At 41.7% G+C, this 17,683-nt stretch overlaps 1 protein-coding gene across 7 annotated transcripts in view; it reads right to left on the reverse strand.

Annotated features, from left to right (window-relative positions):
• Vps13d (vacuolar protein sorting 13 homolog D) overlaps positions 1 to 17,683 on the reverse strand; it is a 245,867-nt gene that overhangs the window by 185,428 nt on the left and 42,756 nt on the right. For all 7 annotated transcript variants that reach the window (XM_076861265.2, XM_076861268.2, XM_076861267.2 and 4 more), the window contains exons 19-24: positions 14,595 to 16,808; positions 12,794 to 12,945; positions 9,920 to 10,951; positions 6,439 to 6,529; positions 4,230 to 4,356; positions 2,251 to 2,431 (exon numbers count right to left, since the gene is read on the reverse strand). In XM_076861265.2, the coding sequence (XP_076717380.2) occupies positions 2,251 to 2,431; positions 4,230 to 4,356; positions 6,439 to 6,529; positions 9,920 to 10,951; positions 12,794 to 12,945; positions 14,595 to 16,808 (3,797 nt within the window). The remainder of the gene's footprint in view (positions 1 to 2,250; positions 2,432 to 4,229; positions 4,357 to 6,438; positions 6,530 to 9,919; positions 10,952 to 12,793; positions 12,946 to 14,594; positions 16,809 to 17,683) is intronic.

Raw genomic sequence — 17,683 nt, forward strand, 5'->3', positions numbered from 1 at the left:
AGCGCTTATTGCCTCACATGTATGAGTCACTGGGTTGGATTCTCAGCATCTCATATAAATAAATGAATAAAATAAAGGTCTATTAACAACTAAAAAAATATATTAAAAAGAAAAGAATCTGGCATTATCTTGTTTAAAAAAAAAAAAAAAAAACACATACCACCCCTGTTGCCCGTAATTCACTCCCAGCTATCTGGGAGAAACTCTGAGATCCCTCTGTGGGTCAGGAGACCCAGCTCACAGCGGTACACGCTGTGTACAACCCAAACGTTCAAAAGGAAAACCAATGGTTCCTTTGTTTTACACACTGTGAAAGGCAGCAGAATGAAATGCAATCATCTGTCATGAACGAATCTCATTCATATACCAAATGAAAAAATAGAGTCACGGAACTTAAAGTAATGTTTAATACCATTTTTATAGCACGCAAAACAAAAGATATTGTTTAGGAGCTTTTTCAATAGACTCAGAGTGATTACGGGTGTTGAGATGGAGAAGGAACCAACATGTGTGTGTAGCAGTCTTACCAGAGTTTGAATTTATAGTTTCATTGTCGGTTCATAGAAATTTATTTTATCATCATACTCTGTAACTCATATCCACACTGTTATATGTGTCAAATAACTAAATTTTTTAAAAGTTTTGAAAGGGGGAAAAAGATAATATATTTCATGATTTTTAAAAATATTTAATTTTTAGTTGGATTTGGACACAATACCTTGATTTTATTTATTTATTTTTATGTGGTGCTGAAGATCAAACCCAGAGTCTCACCCGTGCTAGGTGAGGACTCTACTGCTGAGCCACAACCCCAGCCCCATATTTCACAATTTTTAAGCATAGGAAAAAAAGAAAAATTGATTAAAATATAGCCATGGCACCTGGTGAGGTGGCATACACCCGTAATCCAGTGACTAGGGAGGCTGAGGCACAGGGATCTCAAGTTCAAGACCAGCCTGGTCATCTTGGCAAGACTGTCTCAAAAAATTAAAAGGGCTGGGGATATAGCTCAGTGGGAGAATATCCCTGGATTTATTCCCCAACATTGCAAAAATTAAACATTACTGTTTTTTGTGGCTCCCAAACTATACAGGTCACCACAGGAGGCTGAAGTACACTCATGGGGCAGTGCATTTTATGTTTTGAGGGAAAATTTGATCAGATGCTACAGAAACCACTAGCTTGAGGTAAATCACATTCAATATTAGGTCATTCTACATTCCTTTCAAAGAGTTCTCATCTTTACAAAACTGGGTCTTTAGCAGCTGCTCTGACAAAAAAAAAAAAAAACAAGTACCATGAGAAAATAAATGCAGAACAAGAAATAAGGGTTGTGTCATTCAGCTTGAGAAGCTGTGTAATAAACACCTAAGAGGCAAACACATTCTACCAGTGTGTAACTGTGGTTGTTCGAGAATGAGATAAAAATACTATTCTTTCAGTCTGGGTTGCAGCTACCATGTGCAAGAGTCTATGTTATCAACCCCCAGTACCAAAAAAATAAATAAATAAATATTTATGTATATGTGTGTGTGTGCACACACACATATATATACATGTGTGTGTATATTTAATTATTTCAATTTATATATGATTATTTTCTCAAATAGCAACTAAGTTAGGACATATGTATTTAAGTTGCTTAGACTTAATGACTTTGTAAATGGAAATACTATTAGATATTTGTTTTGGCCTAGGATAAACCATGAAAAACGACCAAGTTTCCGGGCATAGTGGCTCACGCCTATAATCCCAATGGCTTGGGAGGCTGAGGCAGGAGGATCCAAGTTCAAAGCCAGCCTCAGCAATAGTGAGGTCCTAGCAATTCAGTGAGACCCTGTCTCTAAATAAACAAACAAAATAGGGCTGAGGATGTGGCTCAGTAGTTGAGTGCCCCTGAGTTCAATGCCCGATACTAAAAAAAAAAGAAAAAAATGACCAAGTCATTAAAGGTACCAAACTGAAAAAAAGAAGTATCCCCACTAAAGTCCTAAAAGGCCAGAAGTCTTAAGTATTATTTGTAAATTTCCTTTATTGTTTTTACAGCAAAGTGAAGCTAAACTTTAAAAGCAATTAAAGTATGATATAATGAAGAAGGACTAAGTCTCTCAGGTTACAGCAAGATTTCTGCAGGTAACATGCTACATAGTGTGTATACATTACACTTTTTTTTGTGTGTGTGAAATTTTCCAGATTTATCTATGGCTTAAAAGTTCTATTGATGAGTCAAACTGAAATGCAGCTACCTACCGTCTGGCCCTCCACCGCAGCACGCTGGCGCCCTAAGACATCCTGCAGCTGCGTGAAGTGCTGAATGAAGGCCAGCACCTCGGCCTGGAAACGCTGTGTGTGCACATACTGCACAGAGGCCATCTGCAGGCTCACACGAACGTCATGCTCTCTCCGCAGCAGAGGGTCAGGCTGCCCGTATCTAGGAACAAGGACCAAACAGTGACTCAGCTAGCATCTCTGTAAAACTGGGCTGACCTAAGGGTTTTCCTAGAAAACAGCTTTAATTATTAAAATGGAAAATTGCAAAAATGAGTCCCTTTCTAAGCTTCTGTGATATGCTGAGGACATTTAAATTAAAGTCTGGGGTGACACCTGGGGCTGTAAGTAGTGGGCAGCAGCTGCAGGTGCTGAACTCAGTCTTGACTCTAGAACTCAACCCAACACCACAGCCCTGACCTTTCACCCATGCCTCCAAAGAAATAGGAGCATTCCAGCTGTCACCACTGCTTGCAAAGACTTCGACAACACAGACCCCAAAGATAAGAAAAAGGCCAGGAAATAACGGGTAAAAAAGGCAGGCACCGGAGCCAGTGTTTCTGGGAAAAACACCCCCTGGAAGCAGAAAGAAGTCTTTTACGTGAGTGAAATGCACCACACTGTGGGTGGGGATATCCCAACTCAAAGACGCACCAAAAAAAACTCACAACTGTTTTGCATTCAGTGGAGCATGAAGCCTAAAAAGAAATTATCATTCAGAACACAGTCAATGGGGTAAGGAATTCACATTTGCTAAGGACCTATTTTGTGCCAAACAGAGAATTAAGAATTGTACATTGTGCTATCTCGTTTATTAAAGAATTATGTCAGTGTGGTATATAATATAAATAATTTATTCTAAAATCTAAAATTCTAAAAGCTAAACTGGGGTGGGGGGTTGTATGTAGTTCTGCAGATTGAACCTAGAAGAGCTTTAATACTGAGCCACATCCCAGCCCTTTCTATTTATTATTTTGAGACAGGGTCTTGCTAAGTTACTTAGGGCCTCGCTAAGTAGTTGAGGCTGGTCTTGAACTTGTGATCATCCTGCCTCAGTCTCTCCTGTCTCCAAGATTACAAGCATGAACCACCACACCTAACTGGCAAAACCTAAATTGTAAAAAATACAAATTCTCAGTACAGTGTTATAATGCTTTACTGAATGAATAATAACCCTGAGAATGAAAGAAGAGGTCCTCAGACATTTTTATTTTTTCCCCAGTTCTGGTCATCAAACCCAGGGCCTGGAGTGTACTGGGCAAGCATCCTATCACAGACATCTTTTAGAACTGTGACTCTCAAACTGGTTGAACACAACCATGTTAAAAAGGAAAAACAAAAGACTGATCACCACTCTACACCAATAAAATTAGAATATTTAGGGGAAGAATTGAACATTAATTTTCTAACAACTCTTTAAAAGGCTGAAAATTGCCATTTGAAAATCTGTCTTCTGAGAAACCCATCCTTTATAGACATAGTTGACTTCTAAAGATGACCTCTAAAGTCTAAAATAGAATTAAATATAAACTATGTCTATAAACAAAAAATACACGCTATGTGTCAGTATTCATCATCAACAACACTCTCAGACTGAAGTCATTCCAGAACTCTCAGAGCTACATGGAAGCTTAGAGATGAAGCTAACTCAGTGCCCTGGTTATTTATATAGAAAATTTGACGCATGAGACAAAGTGACCAGCTGCGGGCACATAAATGGCACATAAAAGCGACCCAGCACCAGAATCATCCCAACCACACCACCGAGCTCATGAGGAGCCACTACAACACTGGCTTCAACGAAAATGGATATAAATCATGACTCCTCATAGCCCAATCTGCCCAGTTTAACCAAAGAAGGTAAAATTTTCTTAATCTTTTCTTCATTGTTTAGCCAACAAGAATTTTAAATAGCAAGTGATCACAACAAACCCTGGAGAGAGAAAGGACGGGGTGTTTACTTGAAAGCCTGGAAGATGAGGGCTTCCTCCCCACTCGTGGTGAACCGCTCCCTGTAGAGCTCGCCGTGGGAGGTGAGGTCGCTCAGAGACAGACTCCCGATGCTTCCCTGTAAGGCCAGGTCTCCCTCTAGGGATGTTAAAATGAGAAAATGTTGTCACATGCCATCTTGCCACACATCTTCAATATGTTTGGGACAAAAACTAATGGACACGTTTTAATCAAACTAAGCACAGAAGCCAATTTTCAATATCCCAAAACACCCTCCAAAACGTTATGCAATCTTTCAGAGTTCCCATGCCAAAGGCCAAAGAGAACTGAAGGGATACAGCAACACCACACAGCGACGTGGGGAAAGAAAGCAAATGCATATACAATTCAAAAGACAAAACATTTACAAATGCCGCCAGAAACACATTCTGAGATTAGACCACTTGTTAAAATTACTGACACATCAAAAGGTCTATAAATCATACTGTGAATGAAAGAAAAAAGGAAGAAGTGTCAGATATGTATTGACTATTCAAGCAACATTCAGCAGGTTTTAGGGTGATTTAATAAAAGAACAAAATTAATGAGGTTCCAGACACTGGTGACCCAGATGTGAAGTTAATCAGATGTGACAGGAGTGAATAAGCCCCTGGAGGGTGGGATTCACACAAGTGGCTGGAATGTGACCCTGAAATGATCCTCCTTAAAACTGTGCAAGAATGTTCTGAGCTGTTGCTGCCATAAAACCAAACTCACCATCACAATCACGATATCATTATCACCCACTCCATCGAACAAGGTGGACACACCCAGCATGCCAGCTCAGTTTCCAATGAAACCAAAGGCACATATTTTTGTTATATTTATTTTTATAAATACATTTATATATTTTATTTTTATGTATTTTTTATTCAGAACTCTTCTAGGAAGGTTTTCTAAAATAATCTACACCATGCTGGAAACCTCAGTTTCAGTTCTTTCCTTCCTCAAATGACATTCTTACTTTTAGCAATGTCAACATTTGAGCTTTGTGGTCTTCAGTACTGAATTACATGTTCTTTATAGAAGAAATAGTATTTTAATTCACAGTTTATAAATCCTCACCATTTAGAACATGATATAGTTCATCATTTGTGTTCAAGGAAGACTCTCACCCCACAAAATCCCATTACAAAGAATGCTGGCTTTACTACAATATCCTCCTACATACAGAAGTTCCTGAATGCTAACAAGGAAACGAGTCAAACTCTGCACACTGTGATTTGAGAACGCCACTAAGAAGGATTGGGTAGGACTTTCAGAAAAGTGAGGAGGAGAATGACAATTACGTCAATCACTAAGCCAGGACAAAAAGAGGTTTGCAATTAAACCACACAATGAACTGTTATAAAGTTGCCATGAGTCCAAAAATATTGTGTGTATGCCATTTTCATAATTGACTTATTATTCCTCTTTACTTTCTAAGAAGTAAAGTGATTTTAAAATAAACCAACAAAATTTAAAAAAAAAAAACAAGCACAAAAAAGAGGCCCTCTCAGTAGCTCTATTTATTTAAGACTATAAACAAATGAACATATCCCCTGGTTTCCCAGAGACAGCCCTTTTATATGTTTGTTTTCCAAGTCCAATTATTAATAATACCCCCATTTAACCCTCAAAAATATCCCAACCAAAACAAGAAAATTACACAGTCACCCTAGAAATTGTTAAAAACACAGGTAGATGCCAAGGCCCATTCCCAACCTACAGAATCAGATTCTTGGGATGGAGATTGGGAAAGGGAGAGAGAGGAGGTTATGCCAAACTCCTGCATTTTGTTTTTGTTTTTTTTTTGTGGGGGTGCTGGGGATTGAACTCGGGGGCACTCAACCACTGAGCCACATTTCTAGCCCTATTTTGTATTTTATTTAGAGACAGGGTCTCACTGAGTTGCTTAGCACCTCGTTTTTGCTGAGGCTGGCTCTAAACTCGAAATCCTCCTGCCTTAGACTCCAGAGCCACTGGGATTACAGGCGTGCGCCCCCATGCCCAGCAGACACCTGCATTTTTAACAAGCTATCTAGATGACTCTGATACAAAAGCTACCAAAAGGTATGGCCAGGCTAAGTCTCACAATCAAACTGCTGATCCACACCTCACTTAGCATGTGCACACAATCTGATTTGTGTTGGGATATTCAAACACTTACCAGACGTTGCAAGTTTGATTTTCCCCACTTACCAATCATTTCCAGATGTGCTACTAATTTGGACACATTGGCTTTAGCGAGCTCACTGGTGGTTTTATTCAGCACAAGAGAGAGTGAATGAACCTAGAAACATACAAGATAAAGCAAGGCAAATGTTACTGGCAGGAAAGGGGGTCTTTCAGGGAAATGGCAGAACAGAATCAAGGAAGATTCGGAAAGGCTTGGGAAATATGAAGGTAAAGCTTTTCATGGTGCCAATTTCCCTTCCGCTTTGTTAACCCCGTCACATGATGGTCTGATGATAAAGCCAACCAGAAAGGAACTCAACCAGTGGTCGGGACTCCAGGTTCTGGTGTCGTTTCTGAGCTTGCCTCATCTATTCTGCTAGTGAAATGTTGCACATTATAAAACAACTTTTCCCATTTTGATATTCATTATTAATATTATGCAATTCGATAATAACTCAAACAGATCCATGAAGTGGTCTCATCTAAGATATTTGTCAGGGCAAAATGAAAATGATTTAGAATCCTGCCTAATGCCTTTGAATGTATTTTTATGGAAGACTGACCAATCAGGACTCACCTAGGAACCACAAAGACTGTTTTCCTAGGGACAACAACAAACTGAAGAAAAGCAAAATCCTCTGTCTTTAGAAAAGCATTATTTGTAACAAGTTCTGTAATATAATACTGTAATTATAACTACTAAAAGGACTTATGTGGCTAGGATTTATTGAGTCAGGTTCTCAACCACCTCTGTGCTCAGAGGCATTGAGTGGAGAGAAGGAAGGAGAGGAGGAGACAGAGCCCATCATTCAACTATCACTCCCTCCCACTCAGCTTCCAGATGGCAGACACCATGCTTGGTCAGCCCTGTAAGTGCAATACCTACCACAAAGTAGGTGCTCAGTAAACATCTGGTGAAAGAATGAGTGGGAGGAAAAAAAAGATAAGAAAAGAAGGAAAATAGGAGTAGGGGAAGAAGGAAAAATAGTTACAGGTGGAGGCAGAGAAAAATGGAGCAGATTATCACAGCTGGGCAATGCCTGTTGGTGGGTATGCTCCAGTTCCACACAGTATGATTTTTGACAGAGACTACAGAAGGATCCCAAGGCATCAAGATGAGACCATCATAGAGGGGTAAAATCAGAAAATCCCTAATTATTTAATCATTAAAGGAACACATAAACTGGTCTAAAAATGCTCTGTATGGAGGAGCCTGGCCATCGCCACCTGTACCCACTGGTGGCATAAATCTTATGTGTCTAAAAGAGACGCCCTGTGGCTGTGGGCCTCCTGCCTGATATAACGGCAGACACCAGGCGCCACCTCAAGGGGTTCTCCCCAGGGAGCCGAAACTGACTCTCCAGCACTAACTTCCATTTCTGAATATGGGGGATAAACAAAGTCAACCAGCAAAACCAGCAAACAGACAAACCTAGGATGCTGGACAGCCATGAGGCACTAGCCCAGATTCTCTAGCAAGTCAAGATAAGGGCATAAGAAGGCAGTGGGGGGCTGGTTTACCTTAAGTAAAAGAGATCTGTGTTCGGGAATGGGGGGTTGTTTGTTTGTTGTTTTATGGTTTTGTTTTCATTTTTGAGACAGGTCTTGCTAAGTTGTCCAGGTTGGCTTCAAACACCCTCCTCCCACCTCAGCTTCTTGAGCTGGGACTACCGGCTCACTCCATCATACTTGATGGAGTATAAAAAAATTTTATAAAAAAATTTAAGAAACAATGACAGAAAATGTAATATATGAACCTTCTTGGATCCTGATTCAAAAAATTCCTATGACATTTTATTGAACTATCCTCATTTGCAGCTGAGAAAACTTTGGCTCAGAAAGGCACAGCTTTCCACGGAATTACAGACCAAAAGAAAAGCATGACACTTCCTAAACCATTCATTCCTCTCCAGTTCACCAACACAAGGGCATTTTTGAAACAATCAGGGAACTCTGAGCATGGACTGGGAGGAGTTACATAAAACAAGGTATTTTTGTTAATTTAGTTCAATATGACAGTGAATACTGAAGTATGTTGAGGTAAAATGGCATACTATTTGGAATTTGCTTTAAAATCCTTCAGTGAAGAAGAAAAAGAACAAAGTAAATGTGATTCATTGAAGTACTGGGCATAAGGTGGTTCGTTATACTATTTTCTCTGAGATATACTTGTCATTTTTCACAATAAAAATGTTTTTCAAAAATTCTTATTTTCAAAAAGTACATTGTTAAGGGACATTTATCTAGTCCTGTTTTCTTGCCGGAACAGCCGTATCAATCTCTGCAGAGCCTCCTGGGAGGAGTCCCCCACCCGGCCCCAGCCCCACATCATTCACCACTGACACCACAGGCACCACAAGAAGGAAGGGACAGGGCAAACATGAAGTTCCAACAGAAGAAAAGGCTCCACCCTTTCCATTCATCTTGACAAATAAGCCAAGGCCCGGGGCCTCAGCACTGACCAAGCTCCACACACACAGGAGACAGGCTAAAATTCAAATGTGGTCTATTTTAAAGTTTCAGAAAAATATCTGAGTACCAGCAGGTACCGTGGCGCAAGCCTGTAATCCCAGCGGCTCAGGAGGCTGAGGCAGGAGGATCTCAAGTTCAAAGCTAGCCTCAGCAACTTAGCAAGGCCCTCAGCAACTCAGTGAGACCCTGTCTCTAAATAAAACAGAAAAAAGGACTAGGGATGTGGCTCAGTGGTTAAGTGCCTGCGTGTTCAATCCCTGGTACCAAAAAAAAAAAAAAATCTGAGTACTAAGGACAAGTCCCAAGCATGACAATCCCCATGACAGTAAAGACTAGCAGCGACCATAGCAGCAACCATAGCAGCAACCACTCACTGAATGCTTGCTATATGCCACGCGCCACCGAAGGCCTCACCTGTGTTTTCTCTGAGTGCTCAGTGACCCTGTGACATAGGCACCACACAAGAGCCCCATTTATCGACAGAAAAACGGAGACAAAAGGGGCTAAGTGACTTGCCCACAGCTACACAGCTGGGGGGTCACAGTGAAGTGCCAGGATTAAAGCCAAGCAGTCGACTTCTCTCACCTCATTCCTGAATAGCGGCTCTACTGTGGCCCCCGATGGAAGCAAACACCATCCTGAGAGAAGGGGACGGGAGATAAGGGTAAAAGCTGCACTGGAAAGTTGCTGCCTAGACTAGACGCTGTGCTAAGGCCCTTGCGTACACCATGTCACTTCACTCTTGCAGATGACGGAAAAAGAGGAAACCCAGGACACAGAGCAAAGTGGTTCCCTGAATGAAAGCCCACAGGCAAGACAAGCTGTTTGAACTGCAGGTTCTCCCCGCCTCCACCTGGGACTTACACCAAAACCTTTCCTGAAATACTAACATCTACCCTTTTGTACCAGACACCCAAAAGACCACATGGCTCTGCTGCCAACAAGAGCTATCTTCCAGAATAAAGGCAAATGCTCACATTTAAATAAACCCAAATTCATTTTGGAACTTCAAGGTGTCAAAGGGAACTGATACCTTGAGATCCAGCTTGGTGTTCACAGGATCCTGAAGCTCGGGTGCTGTGAAGGCACTGGACTCTACCTTGACGTTCTGCAGAACATCCTCAGGCGGCAACTTCATTGCATGGTTGTCTGCAGTGGAGCCAATTCCAAAAAAATCTAAGATCACGACCCAGGTTTGCAATGTGATCAGAACATCCAAGCAGTTAAAATCAACGTCAATGCTCCGGTTAACTCGATTGTAAATGGAAGAGAATTCTGGATGTTTCTTATCCACCAAGAATATATTGATGTGGACCAAGGAATCATCAAATTTACTCTTTCCTGTAACTACCTTGGGCTCATCTATGGTCGGAGAAGGAGGTGGGGTCAAGGGATAGTCCTTGTCTTGAACTTCCTTTTGTTTCTTCCTGGAGATGGAGGTGGGTCTCTGATACAACTGAAAGACATTAGGAGCTTCCTCCATGTGGGAAGGGAGAGAGCGTGGCATATCGGGGTACTCCACATTGGATACTGAAGGGCAAGACTGGGAAAGGTACTCTTTCTGTGCTAAGCTAGATGGCTTGGGAGCACCTCGGGACACCATCAGGTTCTTGTACTTGGAATCTGGATTTTTCTCCAGTAAGTCCTCCATTAGCAGGGAACGCAGAGCAATCTGAATGGACAAGGTCTGAGGATGGTCTTTACTGAATTCCACCTCAAAGTCCTGAAACCTTAAGCTCACAAGACCTTGGGCCCCCAAAGTGAGATCTCCACTTAGCTGAACTTGAAGCTCTGATATACAAAAGTTGGCTTGAATCTGAGTGAAAGCTTTGGCTTCTCTCACAGACAAGGACTTCTGAGAGGTGCTGGAAAGACTGGAGTGGCTGAACAGCCCGTTCTCCTTCCTCTCCAGGGAAGGCTCTCCGCAGGCACTGAGGGCAGGCACAGGAGAGTTGGGGCAAGAGAAGGAGGCAACACTGGCTGGAAACTTATTCAGATCTTCACTGTACACAAGGTTGTCCAGCGTCTGTAAAACCTGCTCATATACGTGCTTGGCTAATACCACCTGCATTCAAAAGGAAAAATCAGTTACTCCCCTACTATTATTTTTTTTAAATTATTTTTATTAACCCATTGTGTTTTTTTTTTAAAGAGAGAGTGAGAGAGGGAGAGAGAGAGAGAGAGAGAGAGAATTTTAATATTTATTTTTTAGTTATCGGCGGGCACAACATCTTTGCTTTGTATGTGGTGCTGAGGATGGAACCCGGGCTGCACGCATGCCAAGCGAGCGAGCGCGCTACCGCTTGAGCCACATCCCCAGCCCTCCCCTACTATTATTAACTGCACTCAGCTACCTATCCATGTCCACAATTTGGGGCTTCCCTTGAGGTTTTAGGTTAGTTGATAAGACTATCACCATCATTTTTTTTTTTTTTTTGCTATCCTTAACTCTTTCTGTCCCACTTTTGTTCACAAGGTCCTTTCCAGCATCACACAGAAAAATCTGCATGTTCAATAAGTGCTGACTGCATGCCCAAATCAGTAAAGTCGGATTAAAATTTAGATGATACCAAGGAACTCTCATTAATTTTGTAAGGTATGATAATACCACTGCAGTTACATAAAGCACACATAGTTCATAGACACATTCCAAAAATATAGGAATGAAAATGGTATGAAATCAGGGCTTTGTTCATGTACATGTATGTTGAGCATGTCAAAGTTGCTGGTATTCAAATCCTTGCTCAAGATGGGCACAGTGGTGCATACCTGTAATCCCAGCAACTTGGGAGGCTGAGGTGGAAGGATCACAAGTTCAAGGACAGTCTTAGAAACTTAGGAAGACCCTATCTCAAAAAAGAGCTGTGGATATAGCTCAATGGTAAAGCACCACTGGGTTCTATCCCCAGTACCAGAAAAAAAAAGAAAAAGGAAAAGAAGAGTTAGTGATATAGCTCAGCAGTAGAGCACATGCCTAGCATGTATGAGGCCCTGGGTTTAACACCTGGCAAAACACACACACACACACACACACAAATGGGCGGTAGAAGGGTGGGGGGCTACGGGAGTCCCTATCCTGATCCATTTCATTTCAGACAGGGCAAGACTAATTCTCCCTTGAAAGATCTGTCAACGGCACAGATAATCACATCATTTTATAAGCTGGGCCAAGTATGTCAAAAGTGTGACAAGAATTATATCTTCCTGGGAAGAGACTCTGATTTTTTTTAAGCAAAAATTTCCCTGCTCCCGAATGGCAATGAATGAATGAATGAAGATTCTGCCTTCTTCCTCTGCACAACTTCCCTCTGAGCCACACAAAGAAGGCTAACAAGAATGCTGTCCAGTGATTAAACATGATAAAATTATTCCATGTTTATTGGAACAATAGCATTAATGATATTTCCTTGAAATCATATTTTCCTACATTTAATAAACATAAATATATAGCATTATAATCCAAGTATAATAGATTTATACTGCATAAATATAAAATAAATAGAGGCTGAGTATTTAAAAACCCAAATATCCCTGAAATCTGAAACTTTCTGAAAGCCGATAAAATGCTCAAAATGTTTCAGACTTTACAGCATTTCAGATTTCAGAGATTATGAATAGGGATGCTCAATCAATAAAGTCTTCACAAAGGGGCCGGGGTTATGCGAGCACTTGCCTAGAATATATGAGGCACTGGGAATCCTTAACACCAAATACAAAAAATAATCCAATAAAATAAAGGCATACTATCCATCTACAACTACAAAAAAAAAAAAAAATTTTTTTTTTAAGACTACATAAATATTCCAAAATCTAAAAAACTCTGAAATCTGAAACACTTCTGGTCCCAAGCATCTCGGGGAAGGGACATTTTAGCTGCCCTAATCTGAAAATCAGTCAAACAAATTACCTGAACTGGATTGACGAACTTTCCTTCGATCTTCATGATGCTAGAGGTCCCCAGGTCATCTGGACTGAGAGAGAAGGTCAGTTCAGACTCTCTCTCAATAGGGATCTTTTCCAGTTTAAACTGAATGGTGGTGTTGTTCAGGATGTGAAAAGCTGGTAGAAGAGAGGAAATGACAGACTATTAACACTAATCTTACATTATTATTGCTGATTAAGTGTGGAGTGTATAAAATACAGCCCATGAGTTATTCTTAGACTTGAAGGGCAGGTCAGCCTAGCATCAAGGGGTATATGACCAAGAGCAAACTTTGATGACTATCCCCAGGCCAAACTGGGAGAAGAGATAAAAGGTAAGATTACAGGAAAAAAAAAGAAAAAATTCATGACATGTTTTATTTGACAGCTTTAAAATATGACGTGATAAACATACTCATCCAGTCCAGGAGACTACATTAAGCTTTTCTTTGCCTTCCAAGCTGATTTTCCAAACCACATTGCTCATCCTTACCTAGCATTCAGATATAGATGGATCCCTTTTCTTGGGCCTAAATCAGAATCAAGGTCAACAGAGGATCTAAGTAAACAACTTTTATCCCAAACAGAGAAAGACTTTCAGTATGTATGTACCAGAAGCAGTGAATTAACATCTGAAAATCATAGAAGGATAAGTTTTCAAAGTCTTCATTTCTTCACCAACAAAACCATACTCTAGAGCCCACATGATTTTTTTAGATGCCAAGACTAACAGATTGAGCAGGGCATGGTGGCACATGCCTATAATCCCAGTGACTCAGAAGGCTGAAACAGGAGGATATCCAAAAGCCAGCCTCAGCAACGGGGAGGTGATTAGCAACTCAGTGAGACCTTGTCTCTAAATAAAATACAAAATAGGGGGCTGGAGCTGGGGCTCAGCGGTAGCACACTTGCCTGGCATGTATGAGGCACTGGTTCAACAACTAAAAGATTTTTTTAAAAATACAAAATTGGGCTGGGGATGTGGCTCAGTGGTCAAATGTCCCTGAGTTCAATCCCCAGTACCCTAAAAAAAAAATAAAAAAGATTGGGGGTTTGATTCTGCAGTAGAGCATCCCCTGGGTTCAATCCCTGGTACCTTAAAAAAAAAAAAAAAAAAAGACTAAAAGATTGAGAAGATTGAACTGATGGCACTAGCTGATTAGAGTTAGAACACAAATTCAAAATCCATTCCTCGCACCCTCTTCCATCCAACCCATTATAGGACATGGCAGAATACTAGAATATTCTGTATAACATCCACCAACTATGTTTCAAATTCTATTTATGCTAATCCCTTGAGCTATCATGAGCTAAAACATGTATCTAGGAAAAAGCTACAGTTCAGAAAATTTGACCAAATTAAACAACACTAACCAAATCCATCCACTGAAGCATCTCTACAACTGAGCAACCATGCAATTTCCAAAAGAGAACACTTTTAGAAAATCGTGTTTTGGGCTGGGGCTGGGGCTCAGTGGTGGAGCGCTTATCTAGCACGTGTGAGGCACTGGGTTTGATCCTCAGTATCACATGAAAATAATAAACAAATTTGTAAAAATAAAGTTAAAAAAAAATCCTTGTTTTGCTAAAAATGGTATTAAATGGAAAAAGGTGAAAATATACCAACGTACTACGAAGCATTGTGTCAAAATCTTATCACGATTTCTAAAATATTAACTGGGGACAATTCCAGAAGAAAATGTTTTTGTTGCTGTTTTTAGTGAAATACTACACAAGCTGGGTTTTGAACCTTTAAACAAAATTAAACAGAAACTTATGCCCCTTACCTTGACCTCTATGCAGAGATTCAAAGAAATCATGTCGGGTGAAATGCGCTTCCTCTTGACTATTAGCACTGGCCGAGCCAGAGGGTGGACAAAATGTCCGATTTACTTCAGCCCCAGCACCTTCTCTGCCCACCAGTTGGGTGCAATTCAAAGAATACAGTTTAATGTCTTTGATTTCCACCTGCAGACGGTCACTTCTGGACTCATCATCTCCTGACACAAAATTCTGGATGAATATCTGTCCCAGGTGTCCTACCAACAACTCGGGACTCCCCGGCTTCCGGGGGATAGAAACAACTGGAGATTCAATGTAGATGTTCAGGATTAGCTTTACGGTGTCGGAATGACAAGAAGTAAGGCCAAACCCATATATTTCATTTTCCTCTAAGATAAAGGGTTCCCGGGACTTCTTTGGAGTCTCAAAGAGGGACACCATCTCACTGTACTCAGCAGTCTTGGTAGCTAACACTGTGGTGACTTTGGTGGCTGCACTTTTCAGCATACTTCGAAAATTCTCTTCCAGTTCATCCATGGATAATGTCAGCTCCTTCAGGAATTTGGCAGAGTGATTATAATGTAGGGAAGCCATCTTCAGGTTGAGGAAACACTCCTGTTTAGATTTCTCAACAAACGTGAAACTCAACGCTTCAGTAAGGGCTGCATCTTCCATTCTGACAAACACCGATTCAAAGTAGCCAATGTCACTGACAATATTTTCATAGCCTGCAGAATTCCCAATGCTGACAACATACTGGTTCTTAACATTATCTTGTGTCAAATCCATAAGCTGCAAACAGCCAAGAGAACCGTTCACATCAAATGTGCTCCCCATCGAGACGTTAACTTTGGTGCCACCTATACTTGCAGTCGCGATTTTCCTACCATGCTTCTCTCCGTTTGCCATCCCCACTGTCCGGAGGAGCAGTAAGTTAAGTCTGTGGATTTCCACTGCAACCTCGGTATTTTGTTCATATGTAGATTGGTAAGTCCCTTGTTCTCTAAAGCTTCTTTCAAAATCAGTCATTAAAGGCTGAGGGCTCAAATCATCTTTCTCCTTGGGGAAGGATTTTTGAAGAAAACCAATCAGCTCCACAATTGTCTCTGGATTTAGGATAATATCCAAATTATTCACCTGTAATGAAATCACCTGAAGAGTGCTGTCTAAGTTCATTGAGGGGCACTCTGAACTCACAAACTGATATTCCAACTTAATGAGAGACTCTTGTTCTTTGGTGAGAACTTTGTCAAGTGAAACACTAGTTGCAGATCGGTCATTCAGGGTGGCTACATCAGTTAAGGAAGCCACATTAGGTCCAGAGACAGGAGATTGTGCCCTGCTATCCCGGAGGCTTCCTGTTGGAATATCAAAACTTAAGTTCTTATGTGAAGCCATCAAAAGGTCAAAATCAGCACCATAGGTCTGCATGGTGTCCACCAGGAGCAAACCATGAACAGTGAGTGAGACTTCAGCATCATAAGGCCTCTTCACAAAGTGAGCATTGGTACCAAATACCTTGAGCACAGAAATGTACCTGCCGTTGCTCTCAACACCAAGCTGCATGCAGTTAACCTTAAACTCAGCCAGGAGCAGCTGCGATTCCACCAGAACCTCCCGGGTATGCTGCTCCAGCATCACAATGCTCTGGGTCAGGTTCATTACCGAGTCCTGCAAACTTCCCCGCTGTCCTTCTTGAGGGAAAATCTTCTCTTTAATCTGAGTGTCAGATGTCTTCATTTCTGGGGTGGTAAGGAGAGCAAAGCAATTCTTTAGAGCAGATATCTTATCCTCATTGACGTGGATTTTTAAGTCTGGTAAGTTGCCTGAAAGCACGGCCCCTGGGTACTTGGGATCTGAAGTATAAATCAGTCGCCGTTCTAGCTGCAGATGAACATTGAACTTCTCCACCACGTGGGTCGGTCCCACATCGATATCCTGGACATGCTTCCAGTTGTCCTTCACTCGCCCAACCATGATCTGGAGGTCCATAAATGACAGCGCATACTTCTCGTACATCTTTGTGTTCATCAAATGTGCCTGAAGCTGCTCCTCGCTGATTTCCACTCCAGGAAAAGGAGGTGTTTTCTCTCCATTGCTGCTGCTTGTCTCAGGAGGTGGGGAGTTGGGAGGTGTGGCGAGAGGGGTCTTGTACTCATCATCACTGAACTGATTCTCCTCAGAGGCTGACCCGTCCCCACTTGTCCTCTTGGAGTCATCTGAAGAGAAAAGAGAGAAGACTCAAAGAGTACCTGCTATTTTCTTCCTCCATCCTTTACTATAATGATGATGATGAAGAGCAGAGAGTCAGCCAACCCCAATATTTAAACAATGGAGGACACTCCAAGCGTAACCTTCTGTATTGTCATTAGTAGCCATGTAAACTTGGCTACTAATGTGAAAGTGCGAACTCCACGAGAGAAAACGCATGACTATGAGGACTGCTGGAGAGCAGCTGAGGCCTGGTGTGTGGGGTGCGGCACCTTCCCAGTTTCGGGCAGCATGGCCCGTCCTATCACCAACCCCGGTCACTCTGTGCTTGTCTGGCTTTTCCCGTCTTGGCTTGTTCATTTTGTTTCCCCCACTAGAATACCCTGAGGAAGGGAGGCCTCGGGCATCACACTCAGCAACAACTCTAGAGCCCAGATCCAGGCCTGGTGAGCAGAAACTGCTGAGGGTGTGACGTTCCACGGGCACACCCGGGATCTTCTCTACAGCCAAGTAGCACTAAGACAGCCACGGAGCGCGGGGCTCAATCACGTGCCCTGTTCCACATTACGTTTCCTCAGTTCAGGTGGGTGCTATGTGCAGCTGATCCACCCTTCCATTCAGGTCTAATGCCCTTTTAAAATTCCCCTTTGCACCCAACTTCCCCTCCTCTTCACGCCCCCTGCCCTCTTCTCCTTCATGTCTACTCAGTGAAGTTGAGATTGGAATGGGCTGATCTGCTCAACGCCACTGGCTTTGCCCTGTGAGCCCTCATTCTTCCCTCCCGCCTCAATACACTCAGATCTAATGAAATTACCTTTATATGCTCCTAACAAATAGGTAAAATCCTATCCCTGAAAGTAAGCACTGGGAGACAATATTTATT

Source organism: Callospermophilus lateralis, chromosome 7, assembly GCF_048772815.1.
Source record: "Callospermophilus lateralis isolate mCalLat2 chromosome 7, mCalLat2.hap1, whole genome shotgun sequence".
Taxonomy (NCBI): Eukaryota; Metazoa; Chordata; class Mammalia; order Rodentia; family Sciuridae; genus Callospermophilus; species Callospermophilus lateralis.